Consider the following 18640-nt stretch of genomic DNA (forward strand, 5'->3'; position numbering starts at 1 on the left):
TCGAATTTTAATCACGATTACGATCTGGGCTTTCAACGATCATTAGAAATGACTGAGCCGATTATTAGCCCCTCCCTCATTTATCCGCGACACCTTAAAGGCCGGTCCGTGAAAATATTGTCGGGCATAAACCGGTCCGTGGCGCAAAAAAGGTTGGAGACCGCTGATTTAAGAGCAGAAGTTATTTGGAGAGGAGAGTGACTGCTGTTGGTTGAAAAGAGAGGTAAAAAAAAAAAGCTTCAGTGGTGTTGCACACTATTTTATATTATATTTTAAAGTCATTATTCAATACATTGTTATTGTTAACCCTTTAAAGCCGGTCAGAGCAGCACACTCCGTTTTGTGTAACTATTTTTAAATCCCTGTAGAACCTGAACCGTGTAAGCTAGCGCAATAAACCGGAGGAGTTGTACTTACATCTTATGCCATCAGCTTGTCCTCGGTCACGGTTTCCTTCCACATATAGCTTTGCAAAAACTGCATAAAAAGCGCTTGCAGGAACAAAAACATAATATTCCAGAAACACGCTTTGCCGATCCGATCAGCTGTTCGTAACACTTCCCACAGTGAAACAGACGTCAGCGCTAACTATCGCATGTCCGCCATTTCCTGCTCGAAACCGGAAGTGACGTCATCTTCGCGGAAAATGTAGTTTTTTACTTGTAGGCCTTAAAAGCCTATACTGGTCATGTTTGACTTTTCTGAATAGTTTCTGTGATGCTTAGAACTCGAATTGCACTGCTTTAAATAGTTTATTTTGATGCACCTGCTGTTTTCTTTGCAAATTTGCATCATAGGATTGTTTTTTCGTTTTTCCTGCAGTATATAAAAATTGGTGTATCTCAAAATAAAACTATGAAGACACTCAAACTAAATTTCCTGTTGTTGTAAACTATTTTTTGCAACTTTTTTGTATTTAAAGTTTTGAGGGATAAACCTCTTAAATTTCTCCAAGTAGAAATATATGAAAAAAAACCAAAAACGATTTTCAATTTTTTTGTAGTTTATTGCACTTTTTTGCAATTAATGTAATTACTATGGACTTAATGCATACATATTAAAATATGGGCTATAGCAGTTGTATAGCAACTTGAAATGCTCCCACTACAACATGTAAAAACATAATATAAGCTCTGGTGGACTTGGTTCTATGGTAGGTCTTAAAGGGTTAAATAAATATCGTCAAATAATCGAGATCTCAATTTCAGTGAAAATAATCTTGATTATCATTTTTGCCATAATCGAGCAGCCCTATTCGTCTGTAGCTGATGAAACTCTGTATGCTCTGTTGTTTAGAACAAGGTTGCTTTGGGGGGTTTTAATGTTTGGTTCTCAACTTCACAGAATTCCAGGTTTCGTTTAATTGCACTGCTAGTTGAACTTTAGCACGGGCGAATAGTGACTGAACAGAGGATACAGGAAAATACACCAAGAAGCCCGTGATACTGATTAACACTGGAAACCAGTAGCTGCAGTACTAGAGGTAGTATTTCTACTACTGCTACTCTCAGCAGGCTGCTCTCAGTCTTTCATGCTCCGTACTGTCAGCACTCCTGATAGCTGTGTTTATATGTTAGAGAGATTGACTAACAAGATGTTGGTTTTGGTCTTTTGAAGGGAACTTATTGAAAAAGCGCGATAAGACGCCAGCGGCTTCATCCTTTTGTGTTTGCATTTCCCGTTGTTTACTAAAAGTACACATGCATCGTGATATGCTGCCCGTTGTGTCACATACTTTTGATTGTATCTGGGTATTTATGCATTGTCCAACCATTGTAAACGCTGAATGTTTACCATTATGCTGAACATATATAATAAAGCCCATTAAAAGAAAATAGCTTTATATAAGAGCTCTGATTCAAAGCAGAATGTAATTTGATCAGCTCGCGTGTGTGCGTGTGCTTTTGTGTGAGTTGTGTGTTATGTGTTTGTCCTCTGCGGTGCTTCAGTATGTTTGTGAGTGTGCGCACATTTGCAAGCGTGCTCCTGTCTTATCTACATGTACATTGCATTTTTGTGCCTGATTGCTGCGACTGAGTAAAACATGGAGGTAATTTCATCCGCTGCAGGAGATCTCTAATAGATTGGGCACACACACGCGCCCGCTCACACTCACACACACTCACGCGCCGAGTCACACACCGCTATGATAAAAAAAACCCATGCTGTCCATTCCTTAGCTGGGAACATCCCGTATCAATGACTTTCAAATCATTTCATGTCACTTTTCTTCTCTGTCTCCCCCCCGCTCTCCCTTTTTATCTCCCTCCCCCCTTGTTTCCTCTGTCTGTTGCTTTTCTCTTCCTTCCCTCCCCCCCCCCCCCCCCCCCCCCCCACCCCACCCTCCGTAGGTCTCAATCTTGAGTGTGGGCAGTATGATTGCGTGTGTGAGCAATAATGTAATTTTGCCGCATTGATAAAATATAAATTGTCCTTGAGCTGCGCTTTTCTAATGATCCATTTACCGGCAGCTTCCCTGCCACCTCTCAGTGCTCTGCATTTGGTCCTCTTCTACCCTCCCACTCGTCGTCTTTTTTTCTCTCTTTTCCCTCACTCTTGTCTTCTTTCTCCTCCTTTCCCTCTCTTTCCTCTCCATTTTCTTCCCTCACTCTCCTCATCTTCCCCGCCTCCCCTCCCTTTCTCCGGCGATACAAAGCGGGGTGGCAAAATCCGCGGGTGCGATTGTCAAATCAATTATTCATTCTGTGCAATTACACTCACACAAAGAAGTTTCCCTGTGCTCCGAGTGGTGATTAAATTAACTGCTATTCCAGCTGCCCGTCGCCACCAGCCTAATAGAATATTCATGGAGGCGGCCGACGGAATGGCCGATCTCCATTAACTTCATCATGCTCACTTAATTACAGGCTTGTTATTGTATTTACACCTAGTTAGAGCGTGCAGAGCCCCGATCTACTCGTGCCCAGCACCGCCAGCGTGTGCGCGAGTGTGTGACAACACCTAGTTAGAGCAGAGATAACCCCTGATACACTCACTGTGCTCGTGCGCGCATGAGAGACCATGTGCACGCGTGTGTGTGTGGGTGTCATGGAGACAAAGATGGTGTCCTGGTTGACAAATTTCCATTCAGGTTCATCAATTTGACAAACTTTTCAGGATGCGTGTGCGTTCTGTTCTCATATCTTTGTTCCTCTTTTCATTCTTTTTTTTGCTATTTTTGCCCCTTTTTTCCCTTCACATCTAGGCCTTCCAATATCACCATCTCCCCTCCCCTCGCTTTTCCTCACACCTCCACCTCACGCTCACTCTTTAGGGGGAATCTATTTATTTGAACCGCACTCCCCACTGTGCTCCGACTTGCAGCAAGGTGTCTCCTTCTTTCTTTTCCTCTCCGTGACTTTTAAATCATTCTTTTATCCGTTCGCCACGCAGTGATTGAGGTGGAAAAGAGAAAGGAGTGAGGAGGGGGGGGGAATTATTTTCTCCTACCTTTCAGAAATGATGACATGATTGCTTTCGCTTGATCATGCATCATCACCCCCCCTTCTATTCCCCAGATAAATAGACTAGTCTGCCTCTGCCTGCCTCTCTTCTCCCTCCATCCCTGTCCATCCTTAGCTAACGTGAGGATTATCTGGTAATAGTGGCTGCTGGTGTTAAAGTCAACCACACCATCTTCTATATGTGTGCGTGGTGTGTGTGCACATGCATGTGTGATTGCTGTTTCTGTCACATAGATGTCTTTAGTGACTGAGTTATTGTGCTTTTTAAGTGTTTAACTACCTTCGTTGTCATGTATTTTGTGTGTGCGCGCGCCTCACTGTTGATCTCTGTGTATCTAACCTTTGTTCCCTTGGGCAGTCGGTGGACTGGTATTTATCCAGCAGCCACTAATGCAGCAGGCAGGAAGGACGAGACAGGAGATAGGGCTGTGGAGATGGCGAGGACATGACAGTCGGCCATATGGAGGACTTTGTGTGTGATTTAGATAAACACAGACACACTTTGTTTAATTAATCACATCGATGTCCGTTTAATCATTTAGTCATTTAAAAAGATGAAGCCTTTAGTATTTAATGGAATTATACCACCTAAACCAGCAATGTGAACTCATCACTTTGGGCTGAGGGTAGCGGTGACATAAGCAGTTTTCACACATGCACTGCAGCCCTTCATTCTTAAAGACATCGCCCACCAGACGTGATTGCAAGAGCGTAAATGTCCGATGTAGTCCACTTGGACGTTAGCCGGCTCCCACCCTGCTTTGGCAACAAGTCTTTGTTGTTGTCTGGTGCATTCACTGCTAGCAAGTGAATCTCATGTTTGTATTTCCAGTCCTGAGAATGAGTTTGGCTGCACATGTAGCACCCGGACCCCTGCTGGGTGCTACAATTGGGGGAAAATATCCATGCCCGATCTTCTGAAATCGTCCAAAGTTAAACATCTGAAGACGGCCACAGTCCCAGCTGCTGCCAGCTTGTTTTTTTTCTTCTTTTTAATCAGTTAATATGCAAAGTATTTACTCAATTTATCATTTGTTTTATAAAGTGTCAGGAAATAATAGTTAAAAAAAAATGCCCCATGCAATTTTCCACAGCCTCACTGCTCATTGACTTTAATTTGCTGCTGACACCCTCTGATTGTTGTTGTTTACAAATAAGTGGTGCTGGTGCCTAAATGATTTTTATTCGAAGCTCCGAGGACCAAGTTGCAAGTAAAGTGAATAAAAGTGATGACTGCGGCTTGTGAGGGTTTTTTTTTTCTTTCTCCCCTATAATTGAAAATGAAAAGATTAAAAACACAGTGCCCATTTTCCTGCTTCTTCACCTGTATCAGCTCGCTGTTATACCTGATGTCGCTTGCTGCACTCATTGGTTTGACGCTGTGTTATTACTTGGTAGATGATACTTCATCTACACTTGACGCTTGGTATAATACTGTAAAGATTTGGTTGTAGTGGCCGCCCTGCCCGCTCAGTCTTCTCTCTGGCCTTATTGCGGCCCACCTGGAGAGATAACGGGGGCAAAATATTGACTTGATGCTCTCGTTGGGGTTTTTGTATCGATCTTATGATCGTGTGTGTGTGTGTGTGTGTGTGTGTGTGTGTGTGTGTGTGTGTGTGTGTGTGTGTGTGTGTGCCATCGACCCATCAATCCAATTCTGTGTGGTCTCCCTCCTAGCCCTCAATTTGATAGCATTACTTGCAGATAGCATTGGATCTGTTAGCTCTCTCCACTTAAGGTTAAAACACTCTTTAAGTTTTTATGAGTAGAAACAAAGTCATCGTGCTCTCTGTTACTCTACAGTAGGACTCTGCACAGCTTAATCCCACGGATGGAGGGCATCTGAAGTCATCCAAGAGTGAATAGTTAGGTTGAAATGCATGCATGATCCTTCTACAGAGCTCTAACAATATCAAATCTTTTTTCTGTCCTCCTTCAGAACCTTTTAACAAGATGAATGAAGAAAAAGAGGTCTATCGGAAGCTAAAGGATGTACCAGACAAAGCCTTGGCGTCCAGCGGGTACTCGGAGATTAACCTGGCCAAACTCTTCCAGGCTTTCTCCTCCCTCAAGTAAAACAACATAAACCTCCATGAAGACGTCACCACCAAGAGGCTCCAGTTTCTGACTCAAAAAGCTGGACATATGCTCACACAACCACATCTGTTTTCTTTGTTTGCAGTTTCCACATATAGACCTCAGCCTCCTAACCCTTATGTCATCTACCCTGTAGCTAATGGTCTTGTAATATAGCTTAAAACCCAATCACAGCTTCCCCATCCGCACACACACTCTCTCATTATTTGACCCCGTCACCCTGGCTCTGTATGGTAAAGGGGAGCAGCAATCATACCTAAATGACAGCCTATTGTGCGTGCAGAGGCTAGCTGTGCCCAGATGTGTGTGTGTGTAAGTGTGAGAGTGTAAAAATGACTTATCCTCAGAGCAGCCAGTATAGTCCAAAAGCAGCTAATTACCCAATGATAGTGACCCCAGCCTCTAAGACCACTGGATGCCTGCAGCGATCGGACACTTGTTCTGATTACTACCATTCATCCTGTGTGTGTGTCTGTGTGCGTGTGTGAGTCAGATCAGTGGATGAAAGAAAAGAGTAAAGGAGGATGTAGGGAGAGACGGGGTGAGGCAGGCCACACGCGCTGCTCCCTCGCTCTTTTGTCCCAGTATCGAACAGCTGATCTTCTCCTCCACTGCGTCTGTTTTAACTGATGTCATTTCATCTCTTTCACCCCCCCCTCTCTCTCTCTCTCTCCTCCTTCCTCCTCTGTGCAAATTGTTTTTAAAGCATTTAATGTTCTGTGTAACAGAGTTGTATCTCTCGGTAGGATTTTTGTCCTGTTTCTTTGTAATGATCAGAATATTTTGATATTGAACAATTTAATGTTTTTCATACTGAAACCTCAATAAAAGGCTAAATGGATAAGAAGTTAGTCCTGTGTTGTTTGGGGAGTGGATGGGGGAGACGACAAACTGGGTGGGTGGAGATCCTGGTTTGCCACTGTAATGGCACTGTGATAAAAGTCAGATTTATTAAATTGGGGGAAAAAATGTTCACAACATTGGGACATCTGGGTAGCTAAATAGAGCGTCATTCAGCATCATTTGCTCACAGGACCACTGAAAGCAACAATGAATCAATCATACTACCCAGTAATCTGTGTCCAGAGCCTGATGTAGCTCGTCATTTTCCTCCGCATCTTCAGGATCATATAGATTAGAATCTGCTGCAGCAGGTTATATGTAGTGTTAATAATATAGCTCCTGCATCAAACTGTTGCTAATAAAGTCTATAATGAGTACGAAATGAAATAAATGTCCTAATATTATATACATTAATTTTTTTAATCTTCTTATTTTCACATAAAGACCAACACAGAAAAGTCATGTCCCAGAAATAAGTCTAATCAGGAGCTGAGAGAAGACTTAAAGCTTTCTATTAGGACATTTTATAAGCCTGTATATTGACATGTTAGTTTGTTCTAGGTAATCATTTGAGGGTAGAGTATTTTACCCAGTTAAATCTCAGTGCACGAAGCATTCCTGCTCACTGATTGCTCCCAGTGCAAGCACACCGTTAAAGGGATTAAACTATAACGTTTGCCCAAATGCATGTTAATCTATAGTAATGCCAGCCTGTGCGTACTAAATGCTGGCTGTATTTACTCAGCTCTACTTAAAGTTCAACATGTAACCCGCTGCTTGAGTGTTTCTCGCGTTTTTCCTCCCAAGAATTCTCCTTTGTGTTAATACAGTCGAGGGATTTTTTTTACTCCATCCTGCCGTGTGCATTTCCATAAACACTGTACGCCTCACAAATCACTTCAAACCACTGTGACTTGTGAAGGCAACCTTAAGTGGGCCGAACACTTAAACCGTGATTCACTATGCAATGGATAGAACATGCTGAGTGTGTGTGAGAGAAGCGTCTGCATGCATTTACAGACATAACTTTACATATTTATTAAAGCATATTAGTTCCACTACTTCTCCCGCACTAACTTATTTTTTTTCCTTCTTTACTTTCCCCTCCATTTAATCACCCTCACCTCACAGTAGCTGTGCTCAGGCCTCCTGTTCCCTCTATCAGACTGCGGGGTTTTTTGAGTAAGGGCCCTCGTTTTGTCCTCCCGCTTTGCAGTAAACCAGTCAAATGAAGTCCCCTGCATTAATTTGACCCTGCTAAGCTAATAAGGTCGAACAAGTCTCTTTGTATTGTCGTGTTAAGCTTTATTGCTTGTCGTTTTGACCAGCGATGGACAAGGTAGGCTTTGATGAGGGAATTAGTCCCCTATTCTGTCGCTGTTATTCATAGCGCGGTGGAACATACAAGCACCAGAGAGGGTGTCAAAAGGAGAGCTGGTCCTATTGCAAAGTGTCTCCCTTGTTGGAGCTGAAAGGGCGGTTATGAGACGATAAACCGCTTAATACACTGAGCTAATTGGATGAGAGCAAGAGAGACGGGGGAATTAAGGGGCGATCCGAGAGGGGAGCGGAGAGCCATGGCCCTGCTATTCAGGTCTTTCATCGGGCCTGGTTCTCCGCCTGGGGGGAAAGGAGGGGGAGCCGTTCATCAAAGCGCCTTTTAGAGCTCCTCTCCCGGGGACTGAGTGAGGACTGATCCGGCTGAGGCTGTGGAGTGATTGGACCTATTCTCTCTGGCAGGGACGTGGTGGGGGAGACGAGGCCCGGGAGAATCCAAAATCACGGACCAAATCAAGTCCAGCAGCTCGGGGAAGGAGAAGGAGAATGATGAAAATGGGCAGACAAGTCAGTGGGGGGAGATTTTCTGGACGTTTGGATTTACCTGCGAGAGGCGGGCAGTAGCATTAAGACCCGCTGCACTGACGCAATCCAGCAAATAATGCAGATTTGGCGTCTTTTTTTTTTTCTTTCTTTTTTTTCCTTGCAGCCAGTTTGCAAGAAAACAGCTCGCGATTGGACAGCCGGCCCCATTTTTATATCAACATTCATTATCATGGTCATTCATGCAATAAGGAGCCTCCTGGCCTAATCCCAAGTGCAGGCGCTGTCTTGAATGGAAGGGCACACATCCAACAAGTGTGACTTTATAAATCCAGAGCCATTGGCCTTCGACAGCATTTCAATTTTCTCGCCTTTTTGCGCTGCAAAGAAAGTTTAAGCCTCGCTCCCAGCGGGTCACCCGCCTCCTGGCATTCCCCAGATATTAGGGACAAATTGGTTTGCCATTCATTAGTTATATTCACAATAAGATTAAAACTTCCCGGACAATCTCATCAAAACCCTATACAGGAAAAAAACACACACGCTCCACCGAGCTTGAGCAAAAGAATGGGGGAAATTTTAAAAAACATGGAGCTCTCACACATCGTGGATGGTGGTTTGGGCACATAGGAGAAAATTGGTTTTTATCTCTTTTTTTTTCGGCATTATGCTCCAAGGGGCGGCTGGGTGACTTTGTCAGAAGCTGCATTGGGATAAATTCAGATACATCTTTCCATCAGTCTACTGTCGGATCTAATTCCTGCATGTTTGGAGTAAAATGGCTGATTAACAGGTATAAGATCATAAAGCAAAGAGCACTGAAGGGACAAGAACAGGTTTTCTTCTTCTTCCATAGATGCACACAATAAAAACATGGGCTACATTAATCCGCAGGGTAATTTCACGCGATTTGGTCGGGCACCGAGGAGAGTAACCATTGATTGCTGTAATAGTCCTGCATCAGTATAGCGAGATCCAATGGAGAGAGAGAGAGGAGGGGGAGAGGGGGGGATTGAGGGGAATTAACTCTACGAGGTTGTGTGTGTGAAAGCAGTTTGATGAAGTGGTTTGTTACTTCATTAATGACAAAGGGGACTCGCTTCCATCGAGACGGCATTACAGATGTTAAGACCAATTTAGCGCCTTTAAAGGGTTTTAAAGGAAGTTTTGTGACGGGCCCCCCAAGATAAAGTGGGCGATCTAATTGAAAACCCCTCTCCTTTGTCGCGCGTTTCACATGTTGGGGATTAAGCTCATGAATATATGGTCAGTATTTTGTCAACTCCACTGAAGAGGATAGACGCACGCAGCGCACCGGATTAAACACCTCGTGGATTTTGGCTTTCTGCAGGTGGAGCTGCATCTCGATAGATTCCTCTTCTTTGTTTCAGCTGGCCTGCAGGCATGAGTGAACACCAGGCAACCTGTGAGTGAAGCTGGCTGGATATTTATTTTACATTCCAGCATTGCTCTCTAATGGCACCGGTGGCATACATTTAAAATAAATAAATAAATAAATATTCAATTTAAGACAGAAAGCGTATTTTTTTTTCCATAACACTTTTTATTAATAGTTCTATAATATTCTATTTCGCATTATTTAATTTTCCTGGTTTTAGGCCTATGTGAGTCCTAAAGGAATCTGAAATAATAAACGATAACAAATTTTACCAATGTAATTTATTCAAATTAGTTATGTTAAACCAGGAAACGTACAATCACTTAATAATTATAAGAAAAACAAAAACAAAAAGCGTCCTTCACTCATTTCCTTAAGGGGGGTAGGGAGGGTGACATAAATAATTATCTAAAAACCTAATAATTGATAAACACGGGTGGAATTCTACACAGGGCGACATTCATTACACACTACACCGAGTGCAAAGGATCAAAACACGGTCTCTTGAAATATACACGACCTTGTTTTGATTTTTTCTTTTTTTCTTTTTTTTACTTTCCCCCCCTTTTTTAATTTTTTTTTATTTATTTTTTTTTTTTTTTTAAACGCAGTATGTACAGTTTTCTCTCACACAGTCAGGTCATTAAAGAAACACCAGATCTCTACGCTGCTCGCGTGCCCTGCAGTCACACTCAGCGGAAATGCCACCGCTGCGATAATCAGACAGGGAGGAGAAAAATTGCAGTAAATTTACAGAAATCTCGTGCTGACGTGGACTCAAACCACCTTAAACCACACTGAACTGATACAGGGATTTAAAAATATAGGCCTATATATATTTATATATATATATATACGTATATATGACGGCTGAGTGTGACGGTCGGGTAGGCGAGCAGCGGAGAGGAGTCAGGCTTGTAGAAGAGAAGGCTATGGAAGGTCTATGGACAGTTTTCCTTTGGTTCAGGGTGGACCTCCTCCAACACGCCTTTGTCATAGATGCAGACCTGCTCAGCCCACATCAGTGCATACAGATTAAGCAGTGTTAATGTCGAGCACTCGCCGTTGTCCACATTTGAAGTAGCACAAGATTTCTTTCTAGAAGTCTGGGTTCCCCTGCGGTTCTTCAGCTCTCACAGCGCGCGCGTGCATGTGTGTGTGTGTGTGTGTGTGTGTGTGTGTGTGTGTGTAAGATGTCAGACTCTTAAGTAAAAACAGCCTGAAGATGGTCGGTTAAAAAAAAGAAAAAGGTGTTTTTAAAATAATTGAATGCAGAGAAAGAATTAGAAAAATGCACAGAAACTGTGGATTTAAAACGGCCTTTTGGTGTCACCCACATTTATTAAAAACAATTAGGTTAAAATGGATTACAATAAGTGGACACAGTTTTAATCTAGTTAAATTGTATTTAATATTTAAATAACGTAAAGGCCTTTGGAATGTCGCAAAAGTGAAGTAGAAATACTCAAAATATTTGTACTTAAGTACATTATTTTAGTAAATATACTTCCACCTTCCTCCAATGGTGATTTATTTATTTTATTTATTAATTTAATTGTATTTTTTTATCTATTTGGTAGTTAGACTGTGTAAGTCACGTTCATGTATACTATAAAAGAATCAAGAAATATTTAAAAGACTTCTGTTAGACTGTGTCTTAAAATAACCAAATGTAGAAACATTTAAAAAAGTTAAATATGTAATTTAGTGGACTGTCTGTCAGGGAAGTGTGTGTATGGAGTGTAAAGCAATGTAATAATAACTGCAATTACCACGCACACACACACACACACACACCTTTGTAAAACCAGTGCTCCTTTAAATTTGGTCGTGCTATTTTTGGGGGTGGGGAAACATGAGGTAACAGGGATGGCTAAACATGGAGGGGGGGGCAAACAGGACTTCAGCTTCCAGAGGTACAAATGGGGTATTTGGAGAAGTTTTGGGTGGGTGGGGTGTCGTGGGATGGGACATAAGCCCAGGACGGGGAGGTCTAGAGCTGGTGTTGAGTGTTCAGCACACCTCCTTCCCTGTGGCTCCGGTGGGCAGGATGTTTAGCTGGGTGAGCTGAGCTGAGTGTTCCTTGGCCTTGAGGCGCAGCGCGGCGATACTCGAGGCTCTGCGGTCCGCTGCGGCTGAAGAAGTAGTAGTGGAGGAAGATGAGGAAGGGTCAGGGAGGACGGGCCCCGTGTGGGAGGGGTTCTCTACAGGAGGTGCGGGCTGACGGAGGAGAGCTGCAGCGGTGGAAGCACTGGTCAGAGGACCCATACTGGAGAAGAGCCTGAAAGAAGAACAAAATGCAGAAATCTATATATATTATTTGAAATTAAAACCATATTCAAGTTTAATTTATGCATTTCACTCTCTTTGCTTCCTACATCAGAGTGCAGGATGACCCAAAATCCTGTCAGTGTGATGGCGTACGAAGAGGAACAGTATTGCCTGCTCATTAGAATTCTCAAGCCTCCTCCTTGGAAAGATTTATGTCATGTATTCCATGCTGACTTCTTTTATATTAAAGCTAAATAGAAAGCATAATGGTGTATAATGGAGAAGGTAACTGTGGCATATGGAGAGTATCGTGTCACCCCTCCTCACAGCTTGTCTTGCACAATCACACGTTCTGTTAATTTATTAAGGTGTTTGACAGAGTGATTACATGCCACTGTGAATGGTTAACAGTATAACATATTTGTAATCAGACACTGAGATAAACAGTGAGGGAGTGTGACTGAGGATTAGTGTAAACATCACTCATTAGAGTTGCTGGCAGTTTATTTTAAGCTCTAATGCTGCTCTGCATTTTCTGTCTGTGTCTACCTCTAAAATTGTTGTCATTCACTGTAAAACACAGGAATAAACATGAAGGTCAATTTTTTATTGGAGGAACAAAGTCCAACGGGAGATGCGTTGTCCAAAGAATTATCATTCATTAGATCCAAGGGAAGTCTGTCGATCGGTGCAGCTTACCTGCCAAAAGTGGGTCCAATAAAGGCAGGGTGGCGAAACATGGCAGCCGTGCCCAGGAAGGTGCCCAGGCCGAGTGGGGCAGCCAAGGGTGGGCCAGAGCCGTTGTGAGGCGGTGGAGCCAAGCCTGGGAAGGCTGCAGCTGCAGCTGCTGCAGCCGTCCATGCAGACTCCAGAGCTGGATGTGGGTGAGGAGGGAAGGGTCCTCCCTCTAGGTAGTGGCTGAGAGGATGGCCCGCTGCAAGAGGGCCTGGAAATGGCAGGCCTGATGGGTGGGCCTGCACCCCGGCCTTCTCGCGTTTCCTCCACTTGGCCCTTCGGTTCTGAAACCACACCTGAGGGCAGAAAAAGATGAGAAACACATTAGTATTAGGAGCAAGATGGCAGATACAACACAAAATGATATTACTTTTACACTAATAAGTGATAAAGGAGAAAAGAAAGAGCAAATTTCCTACATAGAGGCAAGAGAGGGGTCTGCTCAAAGCTAGACTTAGTTGTAACAGAGGTTAAAATTAGATCTATAACTCTCTATCCTGCTTACTTCACAGCAATGTCGCACTCCAATTAACATAATCTCTATTGAATGTTGTGTCAGTGTAGTCTAATAGTTGTCTAGTTCAGGTGGTGGCCAACAGGCGGAAAGTCACCGGTAATTACATGCAAGGTAAACCCCGCCGCTCACGGTCCCTTAAATCTACTTTCTGTCTAATTAAACCCTCCTCCCTGTAGACGGGCTTCGGGTGGGGAGAGATAATTAAGAGCGGTGTTAACAAAAGATCCAGAAAATTACCGCTGAACTGGCTCCAATAACAATTAATGCGCTTTAAATTAAATTCTTAAGAGACGTCGAACGAGTGACTTCCATCCAAGAGACTATTTAACTTTCCCACGCATCCACTGTTGCCCAGTTTGCACTGCAGAAGCACGGGACTCTCACAATGAGCAAAATGTCAACATGTGGAAAGTGACTGAACAGAGCAGGGGCTTGAGCGACAGGCACTGCGCGCGCGCGCGCGCGCGCACACACACACACACACACACACACACACAATTCCCAGAGGGCTGTTTAGCATTACACAGCCCCTCGGGAATTTATGAGTTTTTATCACCTCCTGATGGCGCCCGTTAAGTGATTTGTTCACCTACGGCCCCTAAAGAGACATCTGTTGTTTTACCTTCGGCCATAACATCTCGGAGCTTCCACCGTGTTTGAACTGTCTCTCTGGTTATGAGCCCGGGCTTTCGACATGCAAGCCACGCTTTCAGTGCAAAGCGAAGGAGAGAGGGAGGGAGAGAGGAGGGGGGGCATGGACGGATGGATGGATGGAGAGAGAGTGGGATTGGGGGGTTGTTGGTGGTGGAGGGGTGAGGGGGAGCAAACACCTTTAATGGTCTCTCATTCGCTCCCAAGTGCAGAGCATCGGATCAATGCAGGTCTATTGCAATCACATAATGGGAAATCAAATAGCATTATCCCTCCCCTCTTTCTCTCCCTCCCCTCCCTCCACCTCCTCTCTCTTTCATTCCTTTTTTTGCACACGCACACACACACACACACCTCGGCCTCGCCCCCTATCTGTTCCCTCTGATGGGAATTCAAACACCATCTCATCCCGGGAATACAGACAGTGTTTGCTCCTGCACTAAGTATGCTTTTTATGAATCGCCGGCCTCGGCTTAATAGCCACTAAAACGTCCCCCGTTTGCGTGTAATAACATTCAATAACAGGAAGGACCTTCCCCGCGCAGCGACTGGGGCCATTTAACACATTTTACTGTAATAAATTATTGCCTCAAATTGGCCCGTAATCGTTGATCCTCAATCAGTGACGCATATCACCGGTTATTATCCAGCGCTGCATATCGGAGACATTTTATAGAGGACAGATAAAACATTAGAGGATGCTGCTTTTCCTTTTCTCCCCTTCACCCCCTCCCTTATATTTGATTTACAAGTCAAGCTTCTCTTTTTTCAGATAAAAGAAACACGGAGCCACTTACTTGAACGCGGGCTTCGGTGAGATCCAGGCGCATTGCGAGCTCTTCTCTAAAAAAAAAATGAAATAAAAAGAATAACAAAGACAGAAAGAGGAAGGGAGAAAAAGCAGAGAGACAGTAAGAAAAGATTCAAGGTTACAGGCCACCATTTGGAAGCAACGCAGAATTGCTGTTTTGTCCCCTCCTGTTGTTCACTGTCAACAATAGACGACCAAAAATAGGCTGGATTTTTCCCCCTCTCTTCCCCGACATGAACTGCAGAAAGACGCCATAGCCATATTCTATTTTCCCTGTCACGGATGGAAAGAAATAGGCCTAGTGATTGTTAGATTTTCCTTAGCCAAGGCCTGTCACCGTAACAACATAATGGTTGAAATAATGACATCTAAACTAGCCTGCCACAAAGCAATTGACGCTCCCTTCAGCTATACACAAGATGAGCTCGCGGTTCAAATTAGACCCACGAGTCGCCTTAAAGTAGATCGACTGAAAAATAAAATAAAAATATATATGAATAATCCCAAATAGGAAAATTGGAAAAAATAATTTTGCGTGATGTTTCAGAAGAAAAGTCAGAAGTGTCAATTTAACAGAAAATGAATGAGAATGATTATTATTATTATTTGGTTATTTTATTTGGTTTTGGTTCAAACTACTAAAAAAAATAAAAATCCTGGATAACATAATTTTAACAAAATGTATAAAATATCAGCTTGTAAAGCTCTGGATTTCTTTCAGTGTGTGTGTGTGTGTATGTGTAGGAACAACGCGTTTGTACACCTGCCCTTGGGCTTGAGGTTAGGCCCTGACTTTGAGCTCGCAGTATCATGTCCAGCAGGTAACCTGAGCTGCTCCACTTAATTATTCCTCCACGCAGGAACACCGCTGCCATATGTAGAAGCAGGCACTGGGTTTCTTTCCTTCTTTTTTTAATAAGGGGGGTCTCCCCGTTAGCACTTACAGGCCCATTGTGCTCAGTTATTTAAAGCACGGATTTAGTGTGGGGCATTTTATGAGCTGTGATCGGCGCAGTGTCCTGTTACACACGCGTGGAATTACTGGGACTGTTTCTGAAAAATTTTTATGGGCTAGGGGAAGTGTTTATTTAAAAATAAATGCAATTAATTATCGCCTTCAGTTATGGAAGTATGAAGGAACATATGGATCGTTTAAGGTTTAAGCGTGTTCATTTAACTCTTAGCTATAATAATAATAATAATAATAATAATAATAATAATAATAATAATAATAATAATAATAATAATAATAATGTAGGGCAACGCAGTTATATATATTTTACATGGAAATTAAAATTCAATTTAATAGGCCTACAATCGTCCCTTTTAAATTCGTTAAGGAGTGATGCAGAATAACTGAAAATAAACTGTATTTAATCAAGTTAAAATTTTAAAATAAAAAACAACATTTTTTCCAAACACTTGCTGTTTTGTTTTTTCTTTTCTCTTTTCTCTCACCTGGTGAAGACATCGGGGTAGTGAGTCTTCTGGAAAGCTCTCTCCAGCTCCTCCAGCTGGTAACTGGTGAAGGTAGTCCTGTATCTTCTCTGCTTCCGTTTCAGCATCCCTTCCTCCGAGTCACTGCCCGCCGACAGACACACGCTGTCTTCCCCGTCCCTCACGTCCCCATCCCCGGCGTTCAAACTCTCCCTCTCCTCGTCCTTCGGGGATAGCGCCACCGCGTCCCCGCAGCCCTCTTCTTCCTTCCCTGCGTCCTCCTCGAACTTCAGCGGACCGAGCTCCACCAGTCCCATGCTGCCGTCCTCCGAGGCCTCTCCGGGGCTCTGGTCACCCTCTCCCCGGCTCAGCGACGCGTTCTCTCGGTAGGACTTGCTACGGCTGATGCTCACCTGTGGCGCCTGGCTGATTTTGAGGCTTTCGCTAGCTTGCTCCAGCAGGAGCCTTTCCCTCTCCAGCTTCTCTGCGTGCTCATGGAGATACTTCCCCCCAGGTCCGTACAGCCGGCGGAGCTTTGGAGGCAGGTGCATGTCAGCGCTGAGAGAGATTGGCTCTTTAGTTGGCCCTGAGAGAGAAGCGTGAGAAGGATGTCAAAAATAATGAACAGGCACTTCAATTTTCTTCAAAGCTAAAATAAAATGTAATATTTTCACCGGCGTTTAAAATGACCTGCTTAGTCGTGGAAACACTTTAATTAATCAAAGAGAGATTCTTGGGGCTATAATGGGCTCACCTACAAGCTTCATTAGAGCAACTCCTGCAGAAGCGTTACTCACATACTTTAGGGCTAAATTAGTTTGCTTTGTTACCAATTCACCCCTCCTTACAAAACTGCCAACCGATGTAAACTATCATTCCAATTTTCCCTTTAAAATAAACTCACCGTCGGCGGTCCTGTCGAGCTCCACTCTGCCGGGCAGACCCGTCAAACTTTGAGCCCCTATCAGTCTGACCTTACAGGGACTCCTGCGGCCCAGAATGCTGTCTATGCAGTAAGAGGAGAGCAGTGTCGGGGATTTACTGCTCTTCCTCTCGCCCCGGTCGTGGATATCTTCCTCAAACTGACCGCTCATGTCGACGCTTCGGTTTGTCTTTCGGTAACGCCTGTCAGTCTCCCTCTCTCTACCTCTCTGCCCTTCCTCTCTCTCGGAGTCTTCTTCTTCTTCTTCTTTTTTTCTTCGGCTCCTCTCAGGCCGGCTCGTCTGTTTACCGGGACCGCTCACTCCTCCCTCCTTCTCCTTCTCCTCTCTCCCCTCTGTCACTCCTGTGTCACACTCTCAGCTAATGACAGACAGCGGTTTGGCTGCCTCGCGTTGTGCTCCGGGTCTGCCAGGCGTTTCTCCGCTCCGCGCGCTCGCTCAGCATAGGCTACGTGTGGGCTGTTGCTGCGCTCTTGATTGGCTGGTGTGTGTGTATGTGGGGAGAGAGACAGCGCGCAGCTGCTTTATATATTTTACATTAAAGTTAATTTGAGGGAGAGGCGACAAAACCCGACATGGACTTCGCATTCCTCCGCGGAACGGACTCAAGCGGATGGAGCAGCAAAATCCAAAGAAACTAAAAAAACAACAACAAAAAAATAACGACTTCTCCAGCTCGTTGGTGTAAAATGTCTCTAACACCTTTGCTTACTCTAATTTATTAGCGATATAGCCTCATTTAATAAAGCAATGGGGTGCTGACAGGCTAACAAGTGTAACAATGTCATTAGCACAATGACTTTGGAGGAAAGTACCACACATAAGGCTACAAAGCACAATTTCACAGCTTTTTTTCCTTCCCCAGGTAACACGCCATTTCATTTCAAAATAAAAGCACACGCGTAAACGATAAAAATAATAATAGCTGACTTTTAAGTTGATGTTGCTGGCTTACTGGTGCTAGCTAACCGGGTATGTGCATAAAAGAGAGTTGGGGCCTATCAGCTTTTTTGGGGTAAAGGCCCACTAACAGCTAGCCTACTTGCCAAGTACATTGTATATATAAAATATGGTATTAGCAGTATAATTTATAATACTACTCGGGACTAGTAATGCCCATAATGACGAAGATATTTAGATTATTTTATTAGTAATTTTATAACATAACGATAACATTAAAAAATACTATACTAATATAATAATAATAATAATAATAATAATAATAATAATAATAATAATAAGGAATAGGCTTTTGTCTTCTTTGATCATTTCCATGGTCTTTATTATTACTTTTCTACTATAATGATAACTATAACATTTTAGGCTATTTCTACATTAGTTTTAAACTCATGGCTAATCCTTGTGCCAACATGCAAAAAAAAGAAAACAAAAATCTGGCGCGGAGTTTGTGTTTAACCACTGCACCTGCGTGAGCCATGTCACAGACTGAGTCACATAGAAATATAAAAGATCAACACAGAGATCAGAATTTTGTAGCTTTTAAAAACAAAAGTTTATTTTGATAGGAGTATAAGCATTAATGCATGCATCTAATTAGTCTATCTATCTATCTATCTATCTATCTATCTATCTATCTATCTATCTATCTATCTATCTATCTATCTATCTATCTATCTATCTATCTATCTATCT

General features: G+C 43.2%; 2 protein-coding genes across 3 annotated transcripts in view; one reads left to right on the plus strand and one right to left on the minus strand.

Annotated features, from left to right (window-relative positions):
- Window positions 1-6402, plus strand: part of pola1 (polymerase (DNA directed), alpha 1) — a 66948-nt gene extending 60546 nt beyond the window's left edge. For both annotated transcript variants that reach the window (XM_005912115.2, XM_005912116.2), the window contains exon 37: window positions 5404-6402. In XM_005912115.2, coding sequence (XP_005912177.1) covers window positions 5404-5540 — 137 coding nt within the window. In that variant the 3' untranslated portion in view covers window positions 5541-6402. The remainder of the gene's footprint in view (window positions 1-5403) is intronic.
- A 3575-nt stretch (window positions 6403-9977) lies between these two features.
- Window positions 9978-17472, minus strand: arxa (aristaless related homeobox a). The gene is made up of 5 exons (XM_005912111.3): window positions 16951-17472; window positions 16068-16632; window positions 14596-14641; window positions 12595-12926; window positions 9978-11905 (listed from the first exon to the last, which is right to left on the minus strand). The coding sequence occupies exons 1-5, from the start codon at window positions 17138-17140 to the stop codon at window positions 11638-11640; spliced, it is 1401 nt and encodes a 466-aa protein (XP_005912173.1). The 5' UTR covers window positions 17141-17472; the 3' UTR covers window positions 9978-11637.
- Between the last annotated feature and the right edge of the window lie 1168 nt (window positions 17473-18640).

This window comes from Haplochromis burtoni, unplaced genomic scaffold (genome assembly GCF_018398535.1).
Source record: "Haplochromis burtoni strain Fernald_Lab_line unplaced genomic scaffold, NCSU_Asbu1 Contig_1, whole genome shotgun sequence".
Taxonomy (NCBI): domain Eukaryota; kingdom Metazoa; phylum Chordata; class Actinopteri; order Cichliformes; family Cichlidae; genus Haplochromis; species Haplochromis burtoni.